This window comes from Balaenoptera physalus, assembly GCF_965194825.1.
Source record: "Balaenoptera physalus genome assembly, chromosome: 20".
NCBI lineage: Eukaryota > Metazoa > Chordata > Mammalia > Artiodactyla > Balaenopteridae > Balaenoptera > Balaenoptera physalus.
In genome coordinates this window covers 52,339,711-52,362,243 of record NC_138901.1, presented here as the reverse complement: position 1 = coordinate 52,362,243, position 22,533 = coordinate 52,339,711, and the positions used below count along the sequence as shown (strand labels likewise).

Genomic DNA, 22,533 nt, shown 5'->3' with positions numbered 1-22,533 from the left:
CCCCTTTGCAGAACTCTGGAACTCTATGGAGCAAAGTTTGAAAAACACTGATTGCGATGATTCTGAGGGCCCCTCTGAGCCCTGAGTACTATGATTCTGTACTTTCTGTGGTTCTTTCAACCCAAGGAGCTCTAAGAACTGGAGAGGAGAGAGAACTACAGTTTCCTCCTTGCCCGGTCTGTGGTAGATAGATAGCTGGGGAAGGAAGTGGGTACCCATAAGCTCCAGAGACAAGCAGGAGGTGAGGTCATTTTCAGAGATCAGGAGCCCAGGCCTTAGAAAGTCAGAATTGTACTAGGGTCACAGAGTTCCTGGGCCTGACACTTTGTCAATGGTTGGGGACCTGAGCACAGAAGGTTTCTCCCACCAGCTTCCCCAAGAGGGGAAAATATTTATAACTTTCAAACAGATGAGAGGCATATCAAAAGTATTTGGAATTAACTCTATAAATTGTGAAGCCTGTGTTACAGGTCCTTTTTTATTCTTAATGACACTTTTTTTAAATGAACTTTTTTTATCAAACTAGAAAATTCAAAGAGAGAACTAGGAGCACAGGAGAAGGTGGGCAGCATAAACAATGCAGGCCCTGAAGTTGTCGGGACAGTGGACAGAGGTGAGGGACCCTTCTCACCAAGCACTGTAATCTGTGAGTTTGGGCATCTCGGGCTGGGTGCGGGGAGAAGATGGCACCGATAGCTCTAACCCTTCATCTGCTGCCACTGGCCTGGACCAAGTCCTCAGGCAGGAGCATTTTCTGAAGTCTGGAGCTTCCAGCACTGCATTTCTATGCAAAAACCTGACACTTTCCTGGCTCAGGCCTTCTGAAGTGCCTATGATTCCCCAGCTACACAGAGAGATCTGTGTTGTCCCTGGTTCCCCCTTCCCCACTCCATTCCCCGCCCTCCCCCAAACAAACTAAACAATACCGTCTAAGAAAGAATATTTGCCAAGATCGTTTGTGACCCAAATTTCTGCCCTGAGAAGAACAGCCTGCCTAGTTGGGAGCAAATACTCAAGTCCTTCTGGGAAGGCACAGAAACAGCTGGTTGGTTCAGCCTCTCACTGTGGCCAGGGTCCAGTCTCCAGGGCTGTGTGGAAAGGGCTTTTACTCTTCAGAAACATTTGCTTTTCAGCAGCTAGGAACAGACATTTTCTCTCTTCATCCTAAGCATAGGCCCACACGCCTTCATCCCTCAGGTGCACGCACAGCAGACACATAGACACAAGAGAAGCAAGAACCCTCCCGCAAAACACATACACACATGCACACATACATGCACTCCTTGAGGCATGCACACAGGCTCAAGTATACGCACAGGTGCAGAGGCACACACATCCCAACATAGATATACAAGAGCACAGACATAGCTCACCTGTTTCTCCCGAGTTATGCACCAGTATACTGACTGCCTGCTTGAAATCTGTTTCTCCTTGTTTGAGGTCTCCTGAGCATGTCAAATCTAACATGTCTCGGGCTGGGACTTAACTTCTCTGTAAGTCTGCTTCTCCATCAGTCTGCCCCAGCTTGACAAATTCACTCACTCAGGCATTCTACACATATTTACTGAGTAGCTCCTATTTGCCAGATTCTATGCTAGGTACTAGGGAACAGGAGGAAACAAAACAAGAGTCCTTCACCTTGAGTTGCCAACAATCTGGCAGGGGAAACAGATAAGCAAAAATGTAATACATTCTTGTGGTGATAAGTTCATGGGAAAAAAAACAATGCAGATTAAGAGAATGGAGAGTGACAGAGTGTTCCATTTTTTGGTATCTTGTTTGTTTGTTTGTTTTGGCTGTGCCATGCGGCTTGAGGGATCGTAGTTCCCCCATCAGGGAACAAACCTGGGCCCCCAGCAGTAGAAGCACAATGTCCTAACCACTGGACTGCCAAGGAATTCCCAAGAGTTCTATTTTAAATCAGGCAATCAGAGAAAGGCCCTGGGTCAGAGTCCTGAATGCAGGGAGGGAATGGACCCTGAGGGTATCCTGATGAAGGACATTCCTGGCAGAGGGAAAGTCCCTGAGGCTACAGTATGCTTGGCAAGTTGAATAAAAAGCAATGAGGGGGGGCTTCCCTGGTGGCGCAGTGGTTGAGAGTCCACCTGCCAATGCAGGGGACACGGGTTTGAGCCCTGTTCCGGGAAGATCCCACATGCCGCGGAGCAACTGAGCCTGTGTGCCGCAACTGCTGAGCCTGCGCTCTAGAGCCCGCGAGTCACAACTACTGAAGCCTGTGTGCCACAACTACTGAAGCCCGCGCGCCTAGAGCCTGTGCTCTGCAGCAAGAGAAGCCACCACAATGAGAAGCCTGCGCCTCGCAACAAAGAGTAGCCCCCGCTCTCTGCAGCTAGAGAAAGCCCACGTGCAGCGGCGAAGACCCAATGCAGCCAAAAATTAAATAAATGAATAAGTAAATTAAAAAAAAAGCAATGAGGGGGCTTCCCTGGTGGCGCAGTGGTTAAGAATCTGCCTGCCAATGCAGGGGACATGGGTTTGATCCCTGGTCTGGGAAGATCCCACATGCCGCGGAGCAACTAAGCCCGTGTGCCACAACTACTGCTTGCCACAACTAGAGAAAGCCCACGAGCAGCAACAAAGACCCAACACAGCCAAACATAAATTTAAGAAAAAAGAAAGGAATCAAAGATGACTTCTAAGTTTTTGGCCTGAGCAACCAAGTGCCCTTTATCAAGATACCGAACACTGGGCCAGAGCAGGCTTGTAGGAGGGATCATAAGAGTTCAGTATTGAACCTTGTAAGTTTGAGGGACCTATTAGACATCCAAGTGGAGGTATTAGGAGATTTAGTTTAGGAGTCAGCATATAAATAGCATTTACAGCCATTGGATTGGATGAGATCATGGAAGGAGTGATTATAGAAGAGATCCAATGTGAAAGAAGTCCAGCATGAAAGATGAAGAAATGGGGAAAGATCCAGCAGAAGTGCCTTCATACTTGAGTTTCCCAAACTGGAAAACGGAGATATCCTGGACATCCCCTTCCCCATCATCATGATCTAATCCAACCCATCCCCTCATCCTGCCAATTCTACCCCCAAAATACACCTGGAACTTGTATCCAACTCCACCTCCATCATCCGGTCCAGGCCTTTGTCATCTCTCACCTTGATAACTGCTACATTTTCCCAGGTGACCTCCCCACATCCACTCTGCCCCCTCTAATCTGCCCTCCCCACAACAACCAGTGATCTTTTAAAAATGCAAATCCTATCACGTCCATCTCCTGCTTAAAATCCTTTAATAACTTCCCAATTCATTTAGCATTAGTCCAAAATTCTTAACACAGCTTTAAGTCCCTGTTTGATCTTTCACTTGCTAACCTCACTTCCTGCAACTCTCCGCTAATACCTTACACTTCAACTTCACCGGCAGTGGCAATGTCTCCGTTCCTCAAAAAGACCACATAAAGCACTTAGCGCAAAGCCTGGCACATAGTAGGCACTCAGTAAATGTAAGCTATCATTATTCTACCTCTGGGCCTTCACAGATGCTGTTCCCTGTGTGGAATGCTCTTCCCTTTAGTCTTCTGACTAACTCCTACCCCTCCTTCAAGTCTGTATTAATTTTCTTTTGCTGCATAAATTTATTATCTCACAGTTTCCAAGGATCAGAAGTCTGGCACCTTTTACTTGGGTCCTCCACTCAGGGTCTCCTAAGGCTGAAATCAAGGTAGGGCTGCATCCTCCTCTGAAGGCTCAACTAGGGAAAGATCCGTTTCCAAGATACCTTAGGTTGTTGGCAGTATTTACTTCCTTACAGCTGTAGGACTGGAGTCCCCATTTTCTGGCTAGCTGTCAATCAGGGACCATTCTCAGCTACTAGAGGCCTCACTCAGGTTCTTGCCTATGGCTTCCTGCACAGGCTGTCTCACAGCATGGCAGTTTACCCCTTCTAGGCCAGAAGCCAAATTTCTCTCAGGCTTCAGATCTCTTCCTATAGCAAGGGCCCTTTGAACCTGGCCCACCCAGAATAATCTCCCTTTTTTTTTAACTCAAAGTCAACTGATTGGAGACCTTAATTACATCTATAAAATCCTTCACCTTTGTCATATAACCTAATCAGGAGTGAAATCTATCATATTGTGTATATATCAGGGGCTGGGAATCTTGGGGACCACCTTGGAATTCTGCCTGCCACAAGGTCTCAGCCTAAAATCATTTCTTTTTTTTTTTTTTTTAATATTTATTTGGTTGCACCAGGTCTTCGTTGCAGCACGTGGGCTCCTTAGTTGCGGCTCATGGGCTCCTTATTTGCGGCACACAGGCTCCTTAGCTGTGGCATGTGAACTCTTAGTTGTGGCATGAATGTGGGATCTAGTTCCCTAACCAGGGATCGAACCCAGGCCCCCTGCATTGGGAGTGCGGATTCTTATCCACTGCGCCACCAGGGAAGTCCCTCAGCCTAAAATCATTTCCACAAAGATACCTTCCCTGACCCCAAATCTAAACTAGGTCCCACTTTATATTCTTTCAACGTTACCCTGTAGGTTTCTTTCACAGCACTTATAGATTGTAACTGTAAACTTATTTGTATTATTTGTTTGTTTGATGTACCTGTTTATTTGTTTGATTCTCTTCTCTTGGCCCTGTGAGCTCCATGAGAGCAGAAAGCAGGAATACTGTTTTGTTCATCGCTATGTCCCTGTACCCAGCACAGTGGTTGGTAATAGTAGATCATTGAATGAATGAATGATGAACAAATGAGCAAATCAGGGCAGGGATTAACCTACTCACATATTAAACAGGGAGGAGAAGGGATGCGGCATTGATCGAGCCAGGTTCTGTGCTAAATGCTCTACAATTTCTAATTTCATTTAACCCTCACAACTATCCTAGGACTGTTACTATTAGTAGCCTCATTTTACAGAGAGGGGAAGCAAGGTTCAGAGAGGTTAACTTTCTTGCCCAAAGTCACACGGCAGGGAACTGAAAAACCTAGGATTCAAACCTAGGACTGTTTTCACTGTAAATACTGGGAAACTTCTTTGGATTCAAAGACTTGGTTGGAGAATTGGATCTGCTGCCACTTACTGACCATGTGAACTGGCACAAGTCACTTCAGCTCTGAGTCTGTTTCTTTGTTTGTGAAATGGAGGTGGTGATACCTACTGAAGAGTGGTTGGCAGAAGTAAGATAATGTGCATGAAGTTCCCTAAACATAGCAGATGGTCAGTAAATGTAACCAGTGATTCCCACAGGCCAAAGGGCCACCCCCTGCTGAAGTGAAAGCCCATTTGGTTGGATTAGGGAGGCCATGCAGGTACAAGGGAAGGGGGGCCCCAAGAGAGGAACCTATGAATGTGAGGTTCTCAGGTGCACCTGCTGGATGTGACCCTACAAATGAAAATCTTGCTTTGCAGAGGCTTACCAGAAAGCCTGTTTCAAGGGGACCATTGCTGATCAGAACAATCCATCAACTGGTTTTCCTCTCCTCTGGCCAGGGAATTCCTAGGGCAGGTGGAGGAAGGGCCGTCACAAGCTTTGGGAGTCCCTGGCAGAGAAGGCATGAGCTCTGAGTCCTGGACTCCAGAGGTCTCAGCTTCCGCTGCCCTCTGCCACCTGTTTTTGCCCCCTGCCTATGCTTTTCCAAGACGCTGATCATCACAGAAGAGACTCACTGGGAAAGGGGCAGGGTCAGAAGAGAGAGCACTGAAAAGCCAGGCCATCGTTAGGATTCAGGGATGCAAGCCTCCCTCTCCCATCACAGTGTCATAAGCTTCTACCGTGGATCTACTGCTTAGGTCTCCATATGACCCTCCCCTATTCCTCTTGGAAAAAGGGACTCCACCACCTGCCTTCAGCCCACAGGATCAGTATTAATAAAACATTCATCAGATCTTCCTCTTCTGTGACATGGAAGAGCCCAGAGCCCTGGGCTGAGGTTAAGTCAGAGAAATGGAATTGAATTGGCGGAGGGTTGTGCTCTAACCATCACACTGCCCTGCCAATTGATGGTCACCCTTGAGCTGGGATGCTTGAGGGATGGCAGAGCTGGAGAGGCTTCAGCATTCATCCTCTCCACAATTCCCTAATTTTACCCACGAGAAAACCGAGAGCCTAGAGAGGGAGAGGGCTTGCCCAAAGTCACACAGCTTGTGAAGAAGCAGACTAGAACCCAAATGTCTGTCTCTCTTTACTGACTTTGCTGCCCCATTTGTTTTCCCTCTCTGAGATATAGAAGAGGCTAAAGTTACATGGGGGCAAGGGAGTAAAGCCATTTCCCTCTGAGCCTCTGGTTCTTCATCTGTTAAATGGGAATAATTATACTTCCTGCCAACACACTGCTTGTTTATGAAGCTTCAGTGAGTAAATACAGGGGAAATGACTTCAGTGGCAGAATCACCTCCCTGGTACAACAGGACCCCAGACTGAAGGAGACCACTGAAAGGACCTGAAGGTTGGCAGGGTGGATGGGCCCAGAAGATGTGGGTTCACCTTGTCATCCTCCCCAGGTGGGGCCCAGGCCTGGGTTGCCATGGATACCGTGTCCCTGGAGCATCAGATCCAGAGCGTGCAACGCCACATCAGCTTCCTGAAAAAAGAACAGATGGCCCTGCTGCGAGACCTGCACCTGGAAATCCTGAGGCTGCAGAAACGCTGCTCAGGTGAGGCCTGGAGGGATGGCGGGGGGCGACTGTCATCATCATAAGCACTGTCCCTGATGGGGTGTCCACCAAGAGCCTCTCTAAGCCTCTTAACAATCCTGCCAGGCAGGTGTTCGATCACCCCTTTTTCTTGGTGAGGAAACTGAGTCTTAGGGAAGTGAGATACAAAATGTTCATCAAGCACCCCCCAGCCCTAAGAAGCCCTCAGTCTAGTTGGTGAGACACACACACACCAACAGGTAATCTAAAGATACACAAAAAATGAAGAGGGCTGACAGGAGTTCATGGGCAGGATCATGTCCAGCTTGAGGCGTGGGTGATGGAGGAGGAGACCAGGCATCCCACGCTCCCCAGAGGAGGGAGCACTTCCTCTCCCTGAGAGCTGAGTTAGATTTAGACATGCTGAGATATTACGGGGCAACGAGGGTGGAGAAAGCTTTCCAAATGAAAGGAACAGCATGGCAACATGCAGAAGGTAGGAAACCAAAAGCTCATGAAAAGCTCTATTTGACTGGATAATGCTGTGCTTAAAGCTGCTGGGAAATACGGCTGCAGCCAGATCATGGAAGACTTTGACCAATATCAGGACAGCTAAGAAGTCCTCCTGGGTAGTAGGGAGGCACTGAAGATTTTTGAGCAGCATCATGCTACATTAAGAAACTCAATCTGGGGGACTTCCCTGGTGGCACAGTGGTTAAAAATCCGCCTGCCAATGCAGGGGACACGGGTTCGAGCCCTGGTCCGGGAAGACCCCACATGTTGTGGAGCAACTAAGCCCATGCGTCACAACTACTGAGCCTGTGTTCTAGGGCCCGCGAGCCACAACTACTGAAGCCCGCGCGCCTAGAGCCCGTGCTCTGCAACAAGAGAAGCCACCGCCATGAGAAGTCCATGCACCGCAACTAGAGAAAGCCTGCACACAGCAACGAGGACCCAATGCAGCCATAAATAAGTACATACATTTTTTTAAAAAAAGAGATTAGGGGCTTCCCTGGTGGCGCAGTGGTTAAGAATCTGCCTGCCAATGCAGGGGACATGGGTTCGAGCCCTGGTCTGGGAAGATCCCACATGCCGCGGAGCAACTAGGCCCGTGAGCCACAATTTACTGAGCCTGCGCGTCTGGAGCCTGTGCTCCGCAACGGGAGAGGCCACGACAGTGAGAGGCCCGCGCACCGCGATGAAGAGTGGCCCCCGCTCGCCGCAACTGGAGAAAGCCCTCGCACAGAAACAAAGACCCAACACAGCCAAAAAATAAAATAATTAATTAAAAAAAAAAAAAGAGAGATTAAAGAGGGACCCAGAGGGTGGGAAAAGGATAAGAGTTGGGAGGGGCTGGTGTAGGAACCAGGAGGGCAGGGCTTTGGGAAGAACCTGCGTGACAACTCAAAATGAAGGGGCTTGAGAGGTGGGTAAATGTGCTGTGGTTGTGGAGGTAGCTTGGATTATAACAAGAGCCGACTCGGCCCGAGATTGAGCCCTTTATTTCTTTTGTCTCATTTAATCTTATCAACAGCCCCTTGTGAGGTGGGTGCAACTTCGTTCCCATTTCATAGATGGGGAGACTGAGGCTCAGAGAGGTGCTGTCACTGGCCTGAGGTCACACAGTGTGTCTGACCTCACAGCGCACTCATCTAAACCATGGGGACCCTGGCTGGAAGATGGGCAGGAAGAATTGATGGATGGGGGAGTGGAGCCCATCTGGGGTTCTGTCCCCCCACCCCCTACTCTAGTGGTTAAGGGCTAAGGAGAAACAAGCCCACAGGCAGTTAGTGACAGAGCCAGAGTCCCTTGGGCTACATCCCCAAACCTAGTCCTGGGCCCCTTTGGTTACATCACAGGGCCTTGGAGGAGGGGCCAAGTTGGCCCCAGGAAGCCCTGGCGGGGTGGAAGCATCAGAGTTCTCCCAGGGACCCCAGGGAGGAGGTTCAGCCTCCGGTCACAGCAAAAGGCCCAGGCACTCCAGCTGTCTGTCTCCTGGCAAATGTTGACCTCCCCAGAGAAGGCACCTCCAGAAAAACCTCTAGTCCCTAGAAGAGCCTGGTGAGGGCAGCAAGGAGGGGCAGACAGAGGGCCCACAGGGTGAGTCTCTCTCCGTTGGTGCTGCTGGGCAGTGGACCCAGAGATCTGCTACCTTCCCCCACCCCCACGTTCACACCTTCTCCCCTTGAGCACCAGGCTGCATCCCTGCAGGTACACCCAGGTGCTCCTGAGGAGGTGCCCTCCATCATAGGCAGCTGCGGCTCCTGGGCTCCCTCCTGCCCCCCTCCCAGCCCTTAAGCCCTGATGGAGTTGGGGGGGAGTGGGGAGTGGGCTGGAAAAATGATCAAACCCAGCTGGCTGAGGGATGGGGCATTCTGGGATCTAAGGGTTGGGGATTGGGAAGACAGGCAGGCAGAGGAGGAAACTGCTCCTGCACCAGTGCCCTTGGTGGGCCCCTTGGTTGCCCCGCCCCACCCGCTCAGCGCCAAGCCGAGCGCCGTGCAGGCTTTGCTCCACCAGGTGGCGCTGTCCTCCTTGAAGCTCTTCTCCCCGCCCTGCGGAAAGTGGCGGAACCAGAGCTTAGAACCGGCAGGGCTGATGTTCAGAAAAGAGCACAGGCACAGCAGTACTGGCTGTGACAACAGTGAAACGTACGTGTCCTATTGGTAAATAGCCACCGCCCTGAATCCCCCTTTAGTGTCCCCAAGCAGCCCAGGACACTCCAGCTTTCCCAGACCCACCAACTAAACAGTAAAGAGAATGTGCCCTGAGCAGCAGGGGTCCTCCAGGCTGGCTCTGATTGGTTGGCATGTTAAATATTTGTACATCACCTCTGGGAAGGGGCAAATACTCCCCCCCCAGCCCCAAAAGCAAGCCTCATTCCCACGAGGGTTGAACTAACCCCCAAATCCAGGCCACAAAGCTTACACTGGAAAGATCTCTGGGCCTAGAATCAGCTAGATCGGGCTCAGGCTATGCCTCTGACACCTCTCTTTCATCTCTTTCCCTCTCTGGGCTGCAGTAAAATAAGTATGGAGGGGGGGTAGTTTAGATGGTTTCTGAGAATATTCATTGACACTTTTACTGGGCTGTGATTCCTGATCTCACACACATACTCTTTCTCTCTATCTCTAACATACACACGACTGCCTTTTCTTATCTCTGCCCCCAGAACTGACCCATGACCTGGAAATGAAAGAGGCCCAATCTCACCAGCAAGGTAAGAGGACAAGTGGTCACCTTTCCCCCACCACTTAGGACCCAAGCCTTCTCCACCCCTGATCCAGACTTGGGGACAGCCACTCCTCAGCTTATTGAGTGAGTGCAGGACGTCAGCCTCATTTGCCCACTCAGCTTGGTGACCTTGTGCAATGAACAACCTGCACCACCATACATAGTGCCCTGTATCCCTGTCTCTGTCCAAAGTGGGAAAATGAAAGCAGGAAGGAGATGGTGTCCAGGAAGTCCACATGGCTGATTTCATTCCTTTGTGACCCACCTCCCTAATCCTTCTCATCCTTGTACAAGTGATTCTCACAGTCCATGTCCACACCCTCCAAGATGCTGAGTGTCAAGATTCAACACGATAGCAATATGGGGTCTTTGACTTCAAGGAACATAGTCTAGAGGAGGAGAAAAGAGACACATGCACATTAGCAAATTCTTCATATTACAAAAGCATGACTTCTTGCCGTTGTAGAAATTCCACTAAAGTATTTATAGATTATTACTTCACCCATAAAATGGGGAGTGGTGTGGGGAGATGGTGTTCAATGAGTATAGAGTTTCAGTTTTGCAAGATGAAAAAATTCTAGAGATCTGTTGCACAATGATGGGGGTATATTAACACTACTGTACACTTAAAAAATGGTTAAGATGGCAAAATTCGTTCCTTTTTTTTTTTTGCCACAATTAATTTTTTAAAATGGGAGGGGTTGCATTGTTGAGATCTTAATCTCCAGATTATATGATCTCTGAGAACTAGGACTGGGTGTTACCCATTGTCTCTCAGTGCAAGCACATTACCTGACATGGAGAGAGACTCGGTAAATGCTTGATTTAAAATGAATCACAAAAGTAGTATTTCTTGGCCAGGAGGGTTTTAAGAATGGGCTCCTTGCCACATTGATGTGCTGCTTATAGATCAACAGCTACAGGACCAAGAGTTAGGCACGGGGAAGGCTGGAAGTTTAAGGTTAAGGTAAAATGCTAGGAGCCCTACAAACTGCTTTGCATATCATGCATAAACATCTAAACACTTATGGCCCTGAACTAATTCTGCCAACTGCTTTAAGTGTCAGTCATGGGTGGCCTCTTTGTGCTTACATGCTTGGAGGAAGGGGGCACGTATCCCAGACACCAGGCAAGAACAGTTCTGTGACAATAGTAGCTTTTACTCCACCTACTGTCCTTCCTCTGAAAGGGCTTTTGGGGTCATCTGGACTCAAGGCACTGCCCCAGTGTCCTGGTTTTTATTTTCTCTCTCAGTGGGCTTGAGAGCTCTCTTTCCTTGTCCTCCTTTTATATGAAAATCACTTGGTGGTTTTCATATCCCCTCCAGAGTCACCTTTTACCTACCCTTTGTCACCATTCTCACTCACATGTGCCAGTCCTGGGATACAGACCCTGCTGAAATGGAGTTTATGATCCAGGAGGTAGGGGTCCTCAACCCTGGGGGTACATCAGAATCACCAGGGAAGATTCAAGAAGTACCCTTTCCCAGTACTTGCAACTTTGATAGGGCCCAGGAAACTATTATTTAAAGCTCTCTGGATGGTTCCAGTGTACATCCAGGTTTGAAACCCAATGCAGTGGGCAAAGGCAAACAATAAACAAGTTAAAAAAAAACCCCACAAAATGTAATAAATGCTCTTTATGAAGGAAACAAGCTTCGCGGCACACTGACTCCCCTTTTCTGCTCACACTCCCAGTTCTTTCAGTCCCTTGTTCTTGTATGTCTCTCCTGCTACGGGGCTTTTGCACAAGTCCTACCCTCTGTCCGAAGCACCCTTCTCTCCCCTGTTCACTACTTAATTCCTATTCACCTGTCAGATCCTAGCCCAAGTTGCTCTTCGGCTGAGAAGCCTTCCCTGATTAGGTCACAGTCTCCTGTTACAGTCGTGGTATTGGCACGTGTCACAGATGCAACCTCACATTCTTTTGTGGTTATGTACCATACCTCTCCCACTATGCTTGCTGTGAGCTTCGTGAGGAATGTTTTACTATCCACCATACCCACAATGCCTAATACAACGCACAGAGTCAGGGCTCAACAAACAGTCATGGAGTGAATAAATGGTCAGGGAAGGGTATGCACTTAAACTTAAGGGTCGCACTGAAGAATCAGAGTGGCCAAGCAGAAGGCAAGATAGGTGCAAGGGCCCCGAGGAGGAAAAAGGCAGGCCAGCGTCGCACGCGCGTGGGCAGTGAGGGCGAGCGCCGCAGGACGTGCAGTCGGGGGGCTGCCGGGCTTCGCTCCGAGGATCGGTGAGCTGTGCAGGTCCAGCCAGGCGGGGACCCTCACTCTCCCCTCCCTCTCCCCTGCCCAGAGTTGGCGTCCCGGGAGCTGGAGAGCAAGTGCCGCGAGCTGGAGTCACAGCTGGCGGCGCGGGCGGCGGCCAACGCGGAGCTGCGGCGGGAGGTGGCGCAGCGCGAGGCGCTGGTGTCGGCGCTGCGCTGCAGCCTGCGCGCCGAGGAGCGCCGCTTCCTGGAGGAGCTGCGTCGCCGCAGCCACCGAGCCACCGTGCTGGGCACTGAGCTGCAGAAGCACACCGAGGCGGCCGCCTACCTCTCCTGCCAGCTGCACGCGGCACGCCAGAAACTGCAGACTCCGCGCCCGGGCCCCGGCGCCGCTGCTGCCGCCGCCGAGCCCCGGATCCGCCGGCGCGCACAGCGGGCCCGCCGCCCGCCCGCAGCCGAGGCCGCCGCCAAGGGCCCCGGCCGGGACTGGGCCGCCTGGGAGCGCTCGGCCGGCGCCCCGGACGACGCCGATGCCATGCCAGACCCCGCGCTCTTCCTCTACGCCCGGAGGCCCCTGCGGCCCGGTGGCCGCAGCCCGCGCCAGCCGCCTCCCCAGGAGCCCCCTGACCAAGCCGCCCCGCCGGCCGCGCACAGCCCGCCCAGTGCGCCGGCGGACCCGGAGTAAGCGCGGGGCCGGCTGGGCGGGGCGGGGCGGGGCGGGGAGTGGGGGAAGGCGGGCCCGGGGCCCGACTAGGGATGCTGCTCGGGCCGCGCGGGCGGGTCCCAGGGGCTGAGGCAGCCGGTCCCTCGCCCAGGGAACGGGCGGAGGCGGCCCCTGCTCCCCTGCCCCTCCCAGCCGCCCCCGCCTTTTGTATTGCCCTACAACGCCGAAGCTTTGAGCTCTCCCCTCCCGCCGGGGACCTCCTCCGCGGCGCCCAGCGAATGCATCCTTTTTCTAGGAGAAGACTCACAGTACCGATCTTTATCTGGTCCCCACCCTGCCACTGGGAGGGGAAGGGGCGGGGGCCACGCCCTGCCCCGGGAAAGCTGACAATCATTTGGCGGGAGGGGGAAGCCTGGGCGGCCTACGGAAAGGAACCAGAGTGGCCCTTAGCATCCTTAGGCCTTCCAGCTCCCCGCTGCGGCCTCCTCCAGCCCCCGACGGCTGCCCTTCCCGCCGAGCCTTCCTCCAAGGGGAGGTTCGGGCTGGGGTCTGGAGGCTGGACCCTTACCTTGGAAGCCGCTTCTCCTACCCCCTACCCTGCTGACAGGTCCTTACAGGTGAGCACGGAACACTTTAGAAGTCGCCTCCTCCAGAGCCTCTGGTGGGGAAAGTGTGGACTTATTGAAGTTTGAACTTCTGGAAATTAGTACCCATAGACCCTTAGAGAAGATTACAGAATGGGTTTGGTGGCAGATCCTGGTCTAGAGCTGTCTCCAGCTCAGTTCTTCCCCAGGATGCCGACCTAGGTATTTAGACTCTGGGGACACGCCAGAGTCGGGCTGCCCCATCAGGCTTATGGAAGGGTTAGAAAGTGCTTTCAGGAGGTAGCTGGGAACCTGAAGGCTGCCCTGGGAGTTTTCCTAGTCCTGTTTATTGGTGCTAATTTTGCCCAGCTTCCTAATTAGCTGGCTGCACCCAGAGGCAGGAAGAAGGGCCCGGCTTCTTGGAAGTGGCAGTTGTTGATGGAGGTTTGCGTTTGCTGGGGGTAGGGGTGGGAGGGAATGCACAGGTTAGGCCCCAGCCTGGTCCTCTCCAGGAATGCCCCCAGTCCTATCAGACCTGACAGTGGTGGCGTGTTCAGTGCTCTCTCTCTAGGTTGGGGAGTGGCAAAAGGAAAGAATACTGCCCACCTCCTAATGCATTTCTCCCCATCTCCCCGTCGCGACCAAAGGCAGGAAGTGAAGCTCCAGTCCAGTTCATTGCCCCCACGCAGTCCGGCCTAGAAAGAAAGACAAATCCCTAGAACCCTGTCCTCTCATGCCATCCCTCCTCTGTTGGTCCCACATCAAGTCCTAAGTGCCTGTGAGGTCTTCCAGGGGCTGCCAAGGGAGGACATGGGGCAGGGAGAGTACTTTATCTCACTCACAAGCACCCCATCCTGGCAGGTCCTGACCCTGGCTGGGGCTGAGCCTTCTGTTTGTCACCCAGGGGTCTGGGGGGTCTCTAGGGTGATGAACCCTCTTTCTGTCATGGCCCCATGAAGAAGAGGGAAAGAACCCCATTTACACCCTCTTTCACTGTATATGTTAGAGGGAGCAGGACACCAGTGAGCTCACAAACATGCAGCCCCCTCCCAGCTCAGGACTGCTGAGACCACTGAGCAATAACCAGGCCTGGTCTAGGTGTCCGCCACTGGGACACCCTTGGAACGGACAGTGCTGTCCAGTCTAATGGGCCACAGTAGTGGCCTAGGGTCCTTGCTCTGCCTGCTCCCACCTCTCCCCTCCCCAGTCTCTGTGGTTGTGCCTCTACCCTCTGTCTCCCCTCAAGTGTGGGTGACTCACCGTACCCCTCGACCCGTTGCCTTCCCTTTCAGAACAGCTCTGAGTGAGGAGGCCTCTCTCTGCTCTTGGCTGCTCTCATGTGATGGGGCCCAGAGGATCCTGGGCAGCAGGGAAAGGGAGTCTTTCTGGAGGCACCCTCATCTTCCACAATCAAACTTTTGGGGTGAACTGGGTGACTTTGTTACATCAATTCTTCTACAGAGATGGTGAAGTACTTTATCCACCCACCCACCCACTAAAAGCCATAGCTACGCCCACCTGGCCTCCCCCAGCTCTATAGCAATAGCCCTCTTCCTCCTTCCCTCCTGTGTACCCAAGCTGTCTGGCTGGGGGGCCCCAAAACACCCCTACCCCACGGATCCTCCCGTGGCCTGCCTGCCTCTCCCCAAGTGACCCCATCAGCACCTCCCACCTCCTGTCGCTCTTCCAGCAATCAGAGATAATGACACTTAATTGTGAGGTACTTGGAGATACCCCAGATGAAGGTCCAGCGTGCTGGGGCGGCTGACTCGCTGACTCCCAGCTGAGGTGTCGGGGTGCCTGGGAAAGGAGATAAGGCAAGCACCCCTCCCACCTCCACTCAGCAAGCTGGGGCAGGGGCCAAGGCAAATACAGGGTTCCAATTTTAACAGAAATTCCCCTTCCCTCTCCCTCGCCTGGAAATAATGGACAGAGGCTTCCTTCCTCTCTCCTGCACCTGGGTTTGGAACAGAACCCTCAGGGCAGCAGAATAAGACTGGGAGTCAGTGGCCTGCCCTTGGCCTCAGTGGTCAGAAACTCCTCAGCCTTGCCCTCAGCTTCTGGCCCTCCTCTTCTCCTAGCCTGGGGGACCCGCCCTGCCAAAGGAAAGACCCCCTCCCTCGAGCCCCGAAAAAATTTGGGTGGCTAGAAGGGAAGGGGTTGTTTCCTTCCCTCCCCTGCCCTCACCTCTCCCTTCTCTGCCGCATGAGTCCCCACTGCAGGAGGAAGGTGTTGACATGGACACTCAGAGGCCCTAGCTGGAGCCAGGAGCTGCAGGGGGGGAACCCTCCCCGTTCCGGAAGCCAGTCAGGGACCCATGGGCAATACAGCATGAGGCTGTGTACCCCTGCCCCCCAATATCCCACCCACAGTAGCCTGCAGTTTGGGGGACCAGGCGAGGGCTGAAATGGCGTAGCCCTTCCCCAAACAAGCAGCAGAATAGAGGTCCCCCTGATGGAGAGGAAGGAGGCCGAGAGGGTGTAGAGCAGCATTTCCTCATCACGGAGAGCCAGGGATCTCTCAGCACCCTCTCGCTGAGGTGCCAGCCTTGAGAGGGGGACGTGCGAGGCTGCAGAACCACCTGGCAGGAGCCCCATGGGCACAGCAGAGGGATCCTGCTCCAAGTTCTCTGTTGGCTGCGCTTTTTAATCCAATGCTTTTCAGAGTGTATTCACTCACCCACAGAAATAGAACCCTGTGCTTTAGGGGTGACTGTCATATGCCTTATTCTTAATAAAATATCTGAAAAACACACAAGTCAGACTTTTTTCCTGTGGGCACTCTGCGCCCCCATCCCCTCAGCCCACCACGGGTCTGTGGAAAGGACGTGGAGGAGATAGAGAATGGTTTGGGACTTAGCCAGTGGGTTTGGTGAGACTGGGAGCTGAGACTCTGAAGTCCCCTCAGTAGATATTCCTCACATAAAGCATAAGGCGTTCATCTGAGACGTCTGTCCTGCTGCTCAGGTGAGCCCTGTCCCTCTCTCCATGCCACCCCAACCCAAATGAACAAACAAGACCTTAGATTAGAGGCTCCTGGCTAGGGTTGGCAGGGATAGATTGGAAGGGTTCCGTGCCTGGAATTGCCCATTGTTCTGGCCTAGAAGGAATCCTGGGGTTCTGGACGTCTTTGGCTATGCCGGTTCTTCTTCCCTGACAACCATCTCCATCCGATCCAGCTGCAAGAAGCCCAGCATCCCAGAGAGGAGCCCTAATCTTATCCTCCACTAACGAGGGCTGTCCAAGGACTGCGGTTTGGGAGCTCAGCACACTCAGCGTCTTCAGGCCTGTACGTTTTCACTGTAGGTCTGTGCTGTGGGTGACTCTAGGAGAAAAAGCAGCAGCTCTGCATTCTAAGGATGCAGCGGACATATTGGTTTTGCCTGCAACCTTTCTTCTGATAACAGTACCTATTACTTCCTTTCAGGCAACAGCCTTCTCGCAGCTTAGTCAGTGTGTTGCAGGGGTCTGACCCCACCCATGTGACCCAGGTAAGGTAGGTCACACTGATTGGGCTGGAGATGGGCATGCAACTCTAAGCCAATAAGAGTCCATCTCAGAACTTTTACTGTAACCATTCATTTAACACACCAAGTTAGGTGCTAGGGATACAGCAGGGAACCAAACAGGACTACTGAAGGACAAATTCTTGGGTGGCTAAAATGGCAGAATATCAGCCTGGAAATCTGGTAGGCCATTTGCCATCACCAGGAATGGGGCTACCTGATTAGGAAGCTCCACAAAAGAAGTAAAACCAAGAGAGATGGAGGCAATTCCTTTTTTTTTTTTTTCCTGTCATGAGTGTTTCTTTCTTTCTTTTTTTTAATTTTTGTGAAATATAGTTGATTTGCAATGTTGTGTTAGTTTCTGCTGTACAGCAAAGTGATTGAGTTATACATATATATTCTCTTTCATATTCTTTTCCATTATGGTTTATCATAGGATATTGAATATAGTTCCCTGTGCTGTAGGACATTGTTGTTTGATAATTCCTGATAATTAAGCTGCCTGGATCCTGCTATGCCTGCAGCCCATATACCCGTGCCTTTTTCAATTATATAGACTAGTAAGCAGACCCCCTGCCACTTTTGTATTTAAATGATCAGCATTAATTTGTGGGGGTTTTCTGCTTTTTATTTTAACCTAAATTTAGACTTAGAGAAAAGTTGCAATAATGATACAGAGTTCCTGTATGTCTCTCACCCAGCTTCTCCTATTGTTAACATCTTATTTTATCATAGTACAATTATCCAAACCAAGAAATTAACATTGGTACATGGCTATTAACTAAACCACAGACTTTATTTGAATTTCACCAGGTTTTCCCCTAGGGTCCTTTTTCTGTTCCAGGAACCTATTGCATTTAGTTATTTTTTCCTTAGTCTCCTCCAATCTGTGACACACTTCTAAAAGCCATTTTGAGTTGGGTTTTAGTGCCTTGCTAACCCCATGAGGCCTGACGATGTCAAAGAGCAAATAATCAATGGGGGAGAAACAAGTGGACCCCAACTAATAAAGTACATTGAATAAAATATTTGCTGAACTCTAAGGAGGGAGTGACTGCTTCCAGCTGCCAGGACTGAGAAACAGTTTAACAGACACAATGGTATCTGAGCTTGATTTCATAGACCTTGATTTCATGTCTCTTTTCCCATGATGCTTCTCCCACAGAAGTTGGCATTGAGAAAAGGGAAACGACTTGCTCAAGGTCACATGGTGAAGGAGTCAGGGATGGAGATAGATGATGTCACATACAGTCATGCACAGGGGACTGGTTCCAGGACACTCCCCCCAAACTCCCTCCCCCTCCCCCCTCCTCCACAGAAACCAAATCTGAGGCTGCTCAAGACCCTGATACAAAATGGGAATTCCCTGGCAGTCCAGTGGTTAGGACTCTGCGCTTCCACTGCCAGGGACCCAGACTTGATCCCTGGTTGGGAAACTAATCCCTCAAGCCATGTGGTGAGGCCTTAAAAAAAAAAAAAAAGGCATAGTATTTGCATACATCCTCCCTTATTCTGTATTTATTCATTTATTTTTTGGCCATGCTGCTCTGCTTGTGGGATCTTAGTTCCCTGACCAGGGATCCAACCCAGGCCCCTGGCAGTGAGAGAGTAGAGTCCTAACCGTTGGACTGCCAGGAATACCCAATTCTCCCTTATACTTTATTATTATTTTTTTGACATTTTGGTATATATATATTTTTTTCTTTCTTTCTTTTTTATTATTTATTTATTTATTTATTTGGCTGCACCGGGTCTTAGTTGCGGCATGCATGTGGTATCTAGTTCCCTGACCAGGGATCGAACCCAGGCCCCCTGCATTGGGAGCGTGGAGTCTTAACCACTGTGCCATCAGGGAAGTCCCCTCCCTTATACTTTAAATCATCTCTAGATTACTAATAATTCCTAGTACAATGTGAATGCTATGTAAATAGTCGTAAATATTGTGTGAATTGTAAATACAATGTAAATGCTATGTAAGTAGTTGCCGGTGCAGCAAATTCAAGTTTTGCTTTTTGGAGCTTTCTGGAATTTTTTTTTTTAACATTCTTGGGAGTTCCCTGGGTCTAGTGGTTAGTGTTCAGCGCTCTCACAGCTGTGGCCCAAGTTCAATCCCTGGTCGGGGAATCCCCACAAGCCCCATGGTGCCGCCAAAAAAAATTTTTTTTTTAATTTATTTTTTTTGATCCGCGGTTGGTTGAACCATTCATGCGGATGCAGAACCCACAGATATGGAGGGCCAACATGCATACTGATTCCTACCCAGTGTGCCCAGGTGGAGGACACAGGGCAGCCCTGGCTCCAGCCTCCGGGGATCAGGTTTGAGCCCAGGGTGAACTAAGACCAGACCTCCCAGGAAGTACGGCCCAGGCCTCCCTCTGCTTGTCCCTGGCCTTTTATCTCCCCAGGTAGCTGAGGGAAGGGAAGGCCCAGCCCTGAATAAACATCTACCCAGGACTCTGGGGTCCCATTTCAAGTAGAGAAAAAGGAGAGAAGAAGAGGAAGGGGGAGAGGGATTGGCCTTAGGGTCCTCTCAGAGACCCCTGGGGGTTCTAGGCTGAGCCCAGCCCAGAGTCACAGTACAGAGCAGAGATGTGCAATGTCACCGCCAGCTAACTCAGAGATCATTTTTTTCAATCCTTTCATTTTATAGATCAGGAGACTGAGGCCCAGGGAGTCTTGCTAACTGTCACCCCTCCTGGCAGTTCTGCCCACACAGGTTTGGGTTGACGGAGGTGGAGCACTTCCTCTCTCATGGGTTCCTAGAGTCAGGCCATCGGGGTAGGGGACGCCTTCCTGCAATCCGGGGGGGTTTGGGTTCCAACTCACCTCTCCAACCCCTTGGGAACTCTGAAAATGAGGGGGGGAAATAGGAATGCCCAGCTGAATGGGTGCATCCATCATAACAATAATTAGGGAGATGGGAGGCTTTAAGCAGACTAATTATGTAGGTTAGGTCTCAGCCTCGGTAAACCTGCCTTTGTATTTACTTAGCATCTTTACCCAGAGGCCATAAAGATGGGGCGTACCACCCAGGCAGGCAGCCCTGAGGATGGGGACTGTGTAACAGGAGCCTGCTAAGGAAATGGAAAGAGGATCCACAGAAGCCAGGTTGCAGGTTCGAAGGCTGCTGGGACCGCTTAGTCACTAGGCCCCTGGACAGACTGGTCATTAGCGCCCTTACTTATCAGTAGACACTCACAGACCTTGATCATAAGGAGGACATAGGAGTAAGGCCAGGGCAAGGTATAGGCTGGTGCCTCTCCAGGGCTCAGCCTGGTGGGTCTCAGCCAGGCATCATGGAAATACACTACATAAAAGGAATATTTGCACAGAAAGCCCAGATATTATAAATATCTGGTGAAACCCTGTGGAGGCCTCTAAAGGACTGCTTGGCTCTGCCTATACCCGGGACCTCCATTCAACCAACCACTGTGCATTAAGCACCTGCTATGCATCAGGCTCTGGGGAGATGCTGGGGATACCCAGATAAATAAGGTATGGTCATTGCGTTCAAGAAGTCCCCTGGTCTAGCAGCTGGACTCCTCACCTGAGAACCAGAAATCCTAGTTTGGCCACGACAGTGTTGGTTTATGCCTGTTGTCCCAATGTCATTATTAATAGTGTCCACTTTCACTCCCAAAGTGTCCTGGTTTGCATGATACATCACATGGTCACCTTAACCATAGCACAATGTATAGGCAATGGTGGAAATAGTTGGGGAAAGTGATGGGAGTAGTTGTTGTTAAGACTATGGTGAAAAGACATTGGTGGAAGCAGCTTGAAAGTAAGAAATAGTCTGCTTAATATATGATTGGACCACCAGACGATAGAGAAAGTGGTCAGAGGATGATGCTTTTTGTGTGTATCTGTTTCCCTATCCCCAAGCTTGCTGCTCACAGTGTTAAAACAGAGCTATGCTTTTGGTTATGAGCAGTGTTACCAATATGGAGGGGGCTTCCAACTTCAGCTACACTGGACTAGGTACAATTCTCCAAATTCCTTGAGTTTCATTTGGGAGATTGATTAAAAGAATTATGGTACATCTACACACTGGGATATTATACAGCCATAAAATGGAATGAGAAAGCTCTTTGTGTACTGATATCTCCAGAATATAGTAAGTAAAAAAATCAGGGTAAAGAATAGCAGGTACAGTATGTTACCATTTGTGTAACTAAAGGGAAATACACACACACACACACACACACATACACACTCTTATATGCAAAGAATATCTCTAGAAGAATATTAAAGAACTGGTAATCCTGGTGGTCTGGGAAGGAAAACCAGATGGCTGGGGGCAGGTGAGAGATTTCACTATATACGCTTTTATGCTTTTTGAAATTTGAACCATGTGAATGTATTCAAAGTTCTAAATAAAATTAAAAGGTCTTAAAAAAAATAAATGAGTGAATAAATTCCCAGGGTCCCTCTTTCTGTCTTCCCATATGATTCCTTTGTCTTGCTCATTAAAATCCTTCTTATCCTTCAAAGCTTCAAAGCAGCGTCTTCCCAGAAGCCCTTCCTGACTGCCTCCCCTGCACACTCAGAACAGCCTTCTTTAAAGGCTTTTATTCTGCAGCCTTAGACATGAGATTGCTGTGTGCATCTCTCTTCACCCACCAGATTGAAACTTCTCCTGGCAGGGACTGGGTCTGGTTCATCTCTGATCTTCCTGCAGTACTGAGCTCCTGCAAGCTTTGCTTGAAAGACAGAGTGAAGTATTTTACACTATCTAAAGTGCTTTGATGACCACTATCTCCTCCCAACAGTTAGGTAAGAGGCCAGACAGATGGATGTTTTTATTTGACAGAGGAAGCTCCTGAGATTCAGAGGCGTGATAGTCAAGTGACTTGCTCAAGCTTACGAGAAGAGACAAGGTAGAGGTTGCAGGATGCAGATTTCCAATCCAACTCCGTGTTAGGTTCATGTACCACCTGACTGCCCACCTTCCATGTGGTGGGCTGTAGTCAGGTCTTGTTTTTATTTCCAGCCTTCTTGTGCAATAGTCCACACTCATCTCCCCCTGGTCTAGCTCAGTCCCCTTATCCTCCACACAGCAACCAAAGCATTTCTCACCTCCCTTCCTCCTGCTTAAATGCTTAAAGCCTTTCACTGGCTCCCCTTCCCATCACCGGTACTCCAGGACAAAGTCCATTTTCCTCTGCAATTTTTATGAGGCACTAGGCCCACCCCAGGCAACCTCTGCAGCTTCAGCTTCCCAATTTCTATTAGTTCCTGGAATATGCCTTAAGTGCTTCCCAATGGCTTCCTGGGCCTGTGCAAGGAAGACTGTCTCACCCTCTCGGCTTGGAGAACTTCCGCTCACTGGCAAGACCTGGTAAAATGTCAGCTGGGCAGCATTCTCTGACTTCACTTCGCAGTCCCCACCAGGCCCCAAACATCTGAAAACATGAACTACTGTAAAGTGTCCAGGCTGTGGATTTAGCCTGGTCTAGCTAAAGTCTTGCTCTCTGTGTGACCTTGATCTTAGCTTCCTCCACTCAAAAATGGGGATAATGTGCCAGCGCGGATGTGAGGACTCATCTGGTGGCGGGTGTCGAGGCCGCTGGCAGAGGGGAGCCCGTTGTGGCTCAGGACAAAGTTTGGTGGGCCCATCTCTGGCACTTCATCCCTATTAGCCACCCGCCACCCCTGCCTCTTATGACCATGCCCTAGGCTACCCTCCACCCCCTCCTCAAGAAGCCAGACGC

At 50.6% G+C, this 22,533-nt stretch overlaps 1 protein-coding gene across 1 annotated transcript; it reads left to right on the top strand.

Annotated features, from left to right (window-relative positions):
* Nucleotides 1–2,432: 2,432 nt before the first annotated feature.
* On the top strand, nt 2,433–19,111 carry CCDC92B (coiled-coil domain containing 92B). The gene is made up of 3 exons (XM_082443634.1): nt 2,433–6,627; nt 9,779–9,826; nt 12,156–19,111. The coding sequence occupies exons 1-3, from the start codon at nt 6,498–6,500 to the stop codon at nt 12,749–12,751; spliced, it is 774 nt and encodes a 257-aa protein (XP_082299760.1). The 5' UTR covers nt 2,433–6,497; the 3' UTR covers nt 12,752–19,111.
* Nucleotides 19,112–22,533: the final 3,422 nt, after the last annotated feature.

What these genes read in the sequence shown, in the direction of transcription:
- CCDC92B (XM_082443634.1), top strand. Translation starts at nt 6,498, where the DNA reads ATGGATACCGTGTCCCTGGAGCATCAGATCCAGAGCGTGCAACGCCAC. An exon ending in GCTGCAGAAACGCTGCTCAG is followed by an intron (nt 6,628 to 9,778) that starts GTGAGGCCTGGA and finishes CTCTGCCCCCAG; the next exon opens with AACTGACCCATGACCTGGAA. An exon ending in GGCCCAATCTCACCAGCAAG is followed by an intron (nt 9,827 to 12,155) that starts GTAAGAGGACAA and finishes TCCCCTGCCCAG; the next exon opens with AGTTGGCGTCCCGGGAGCTG.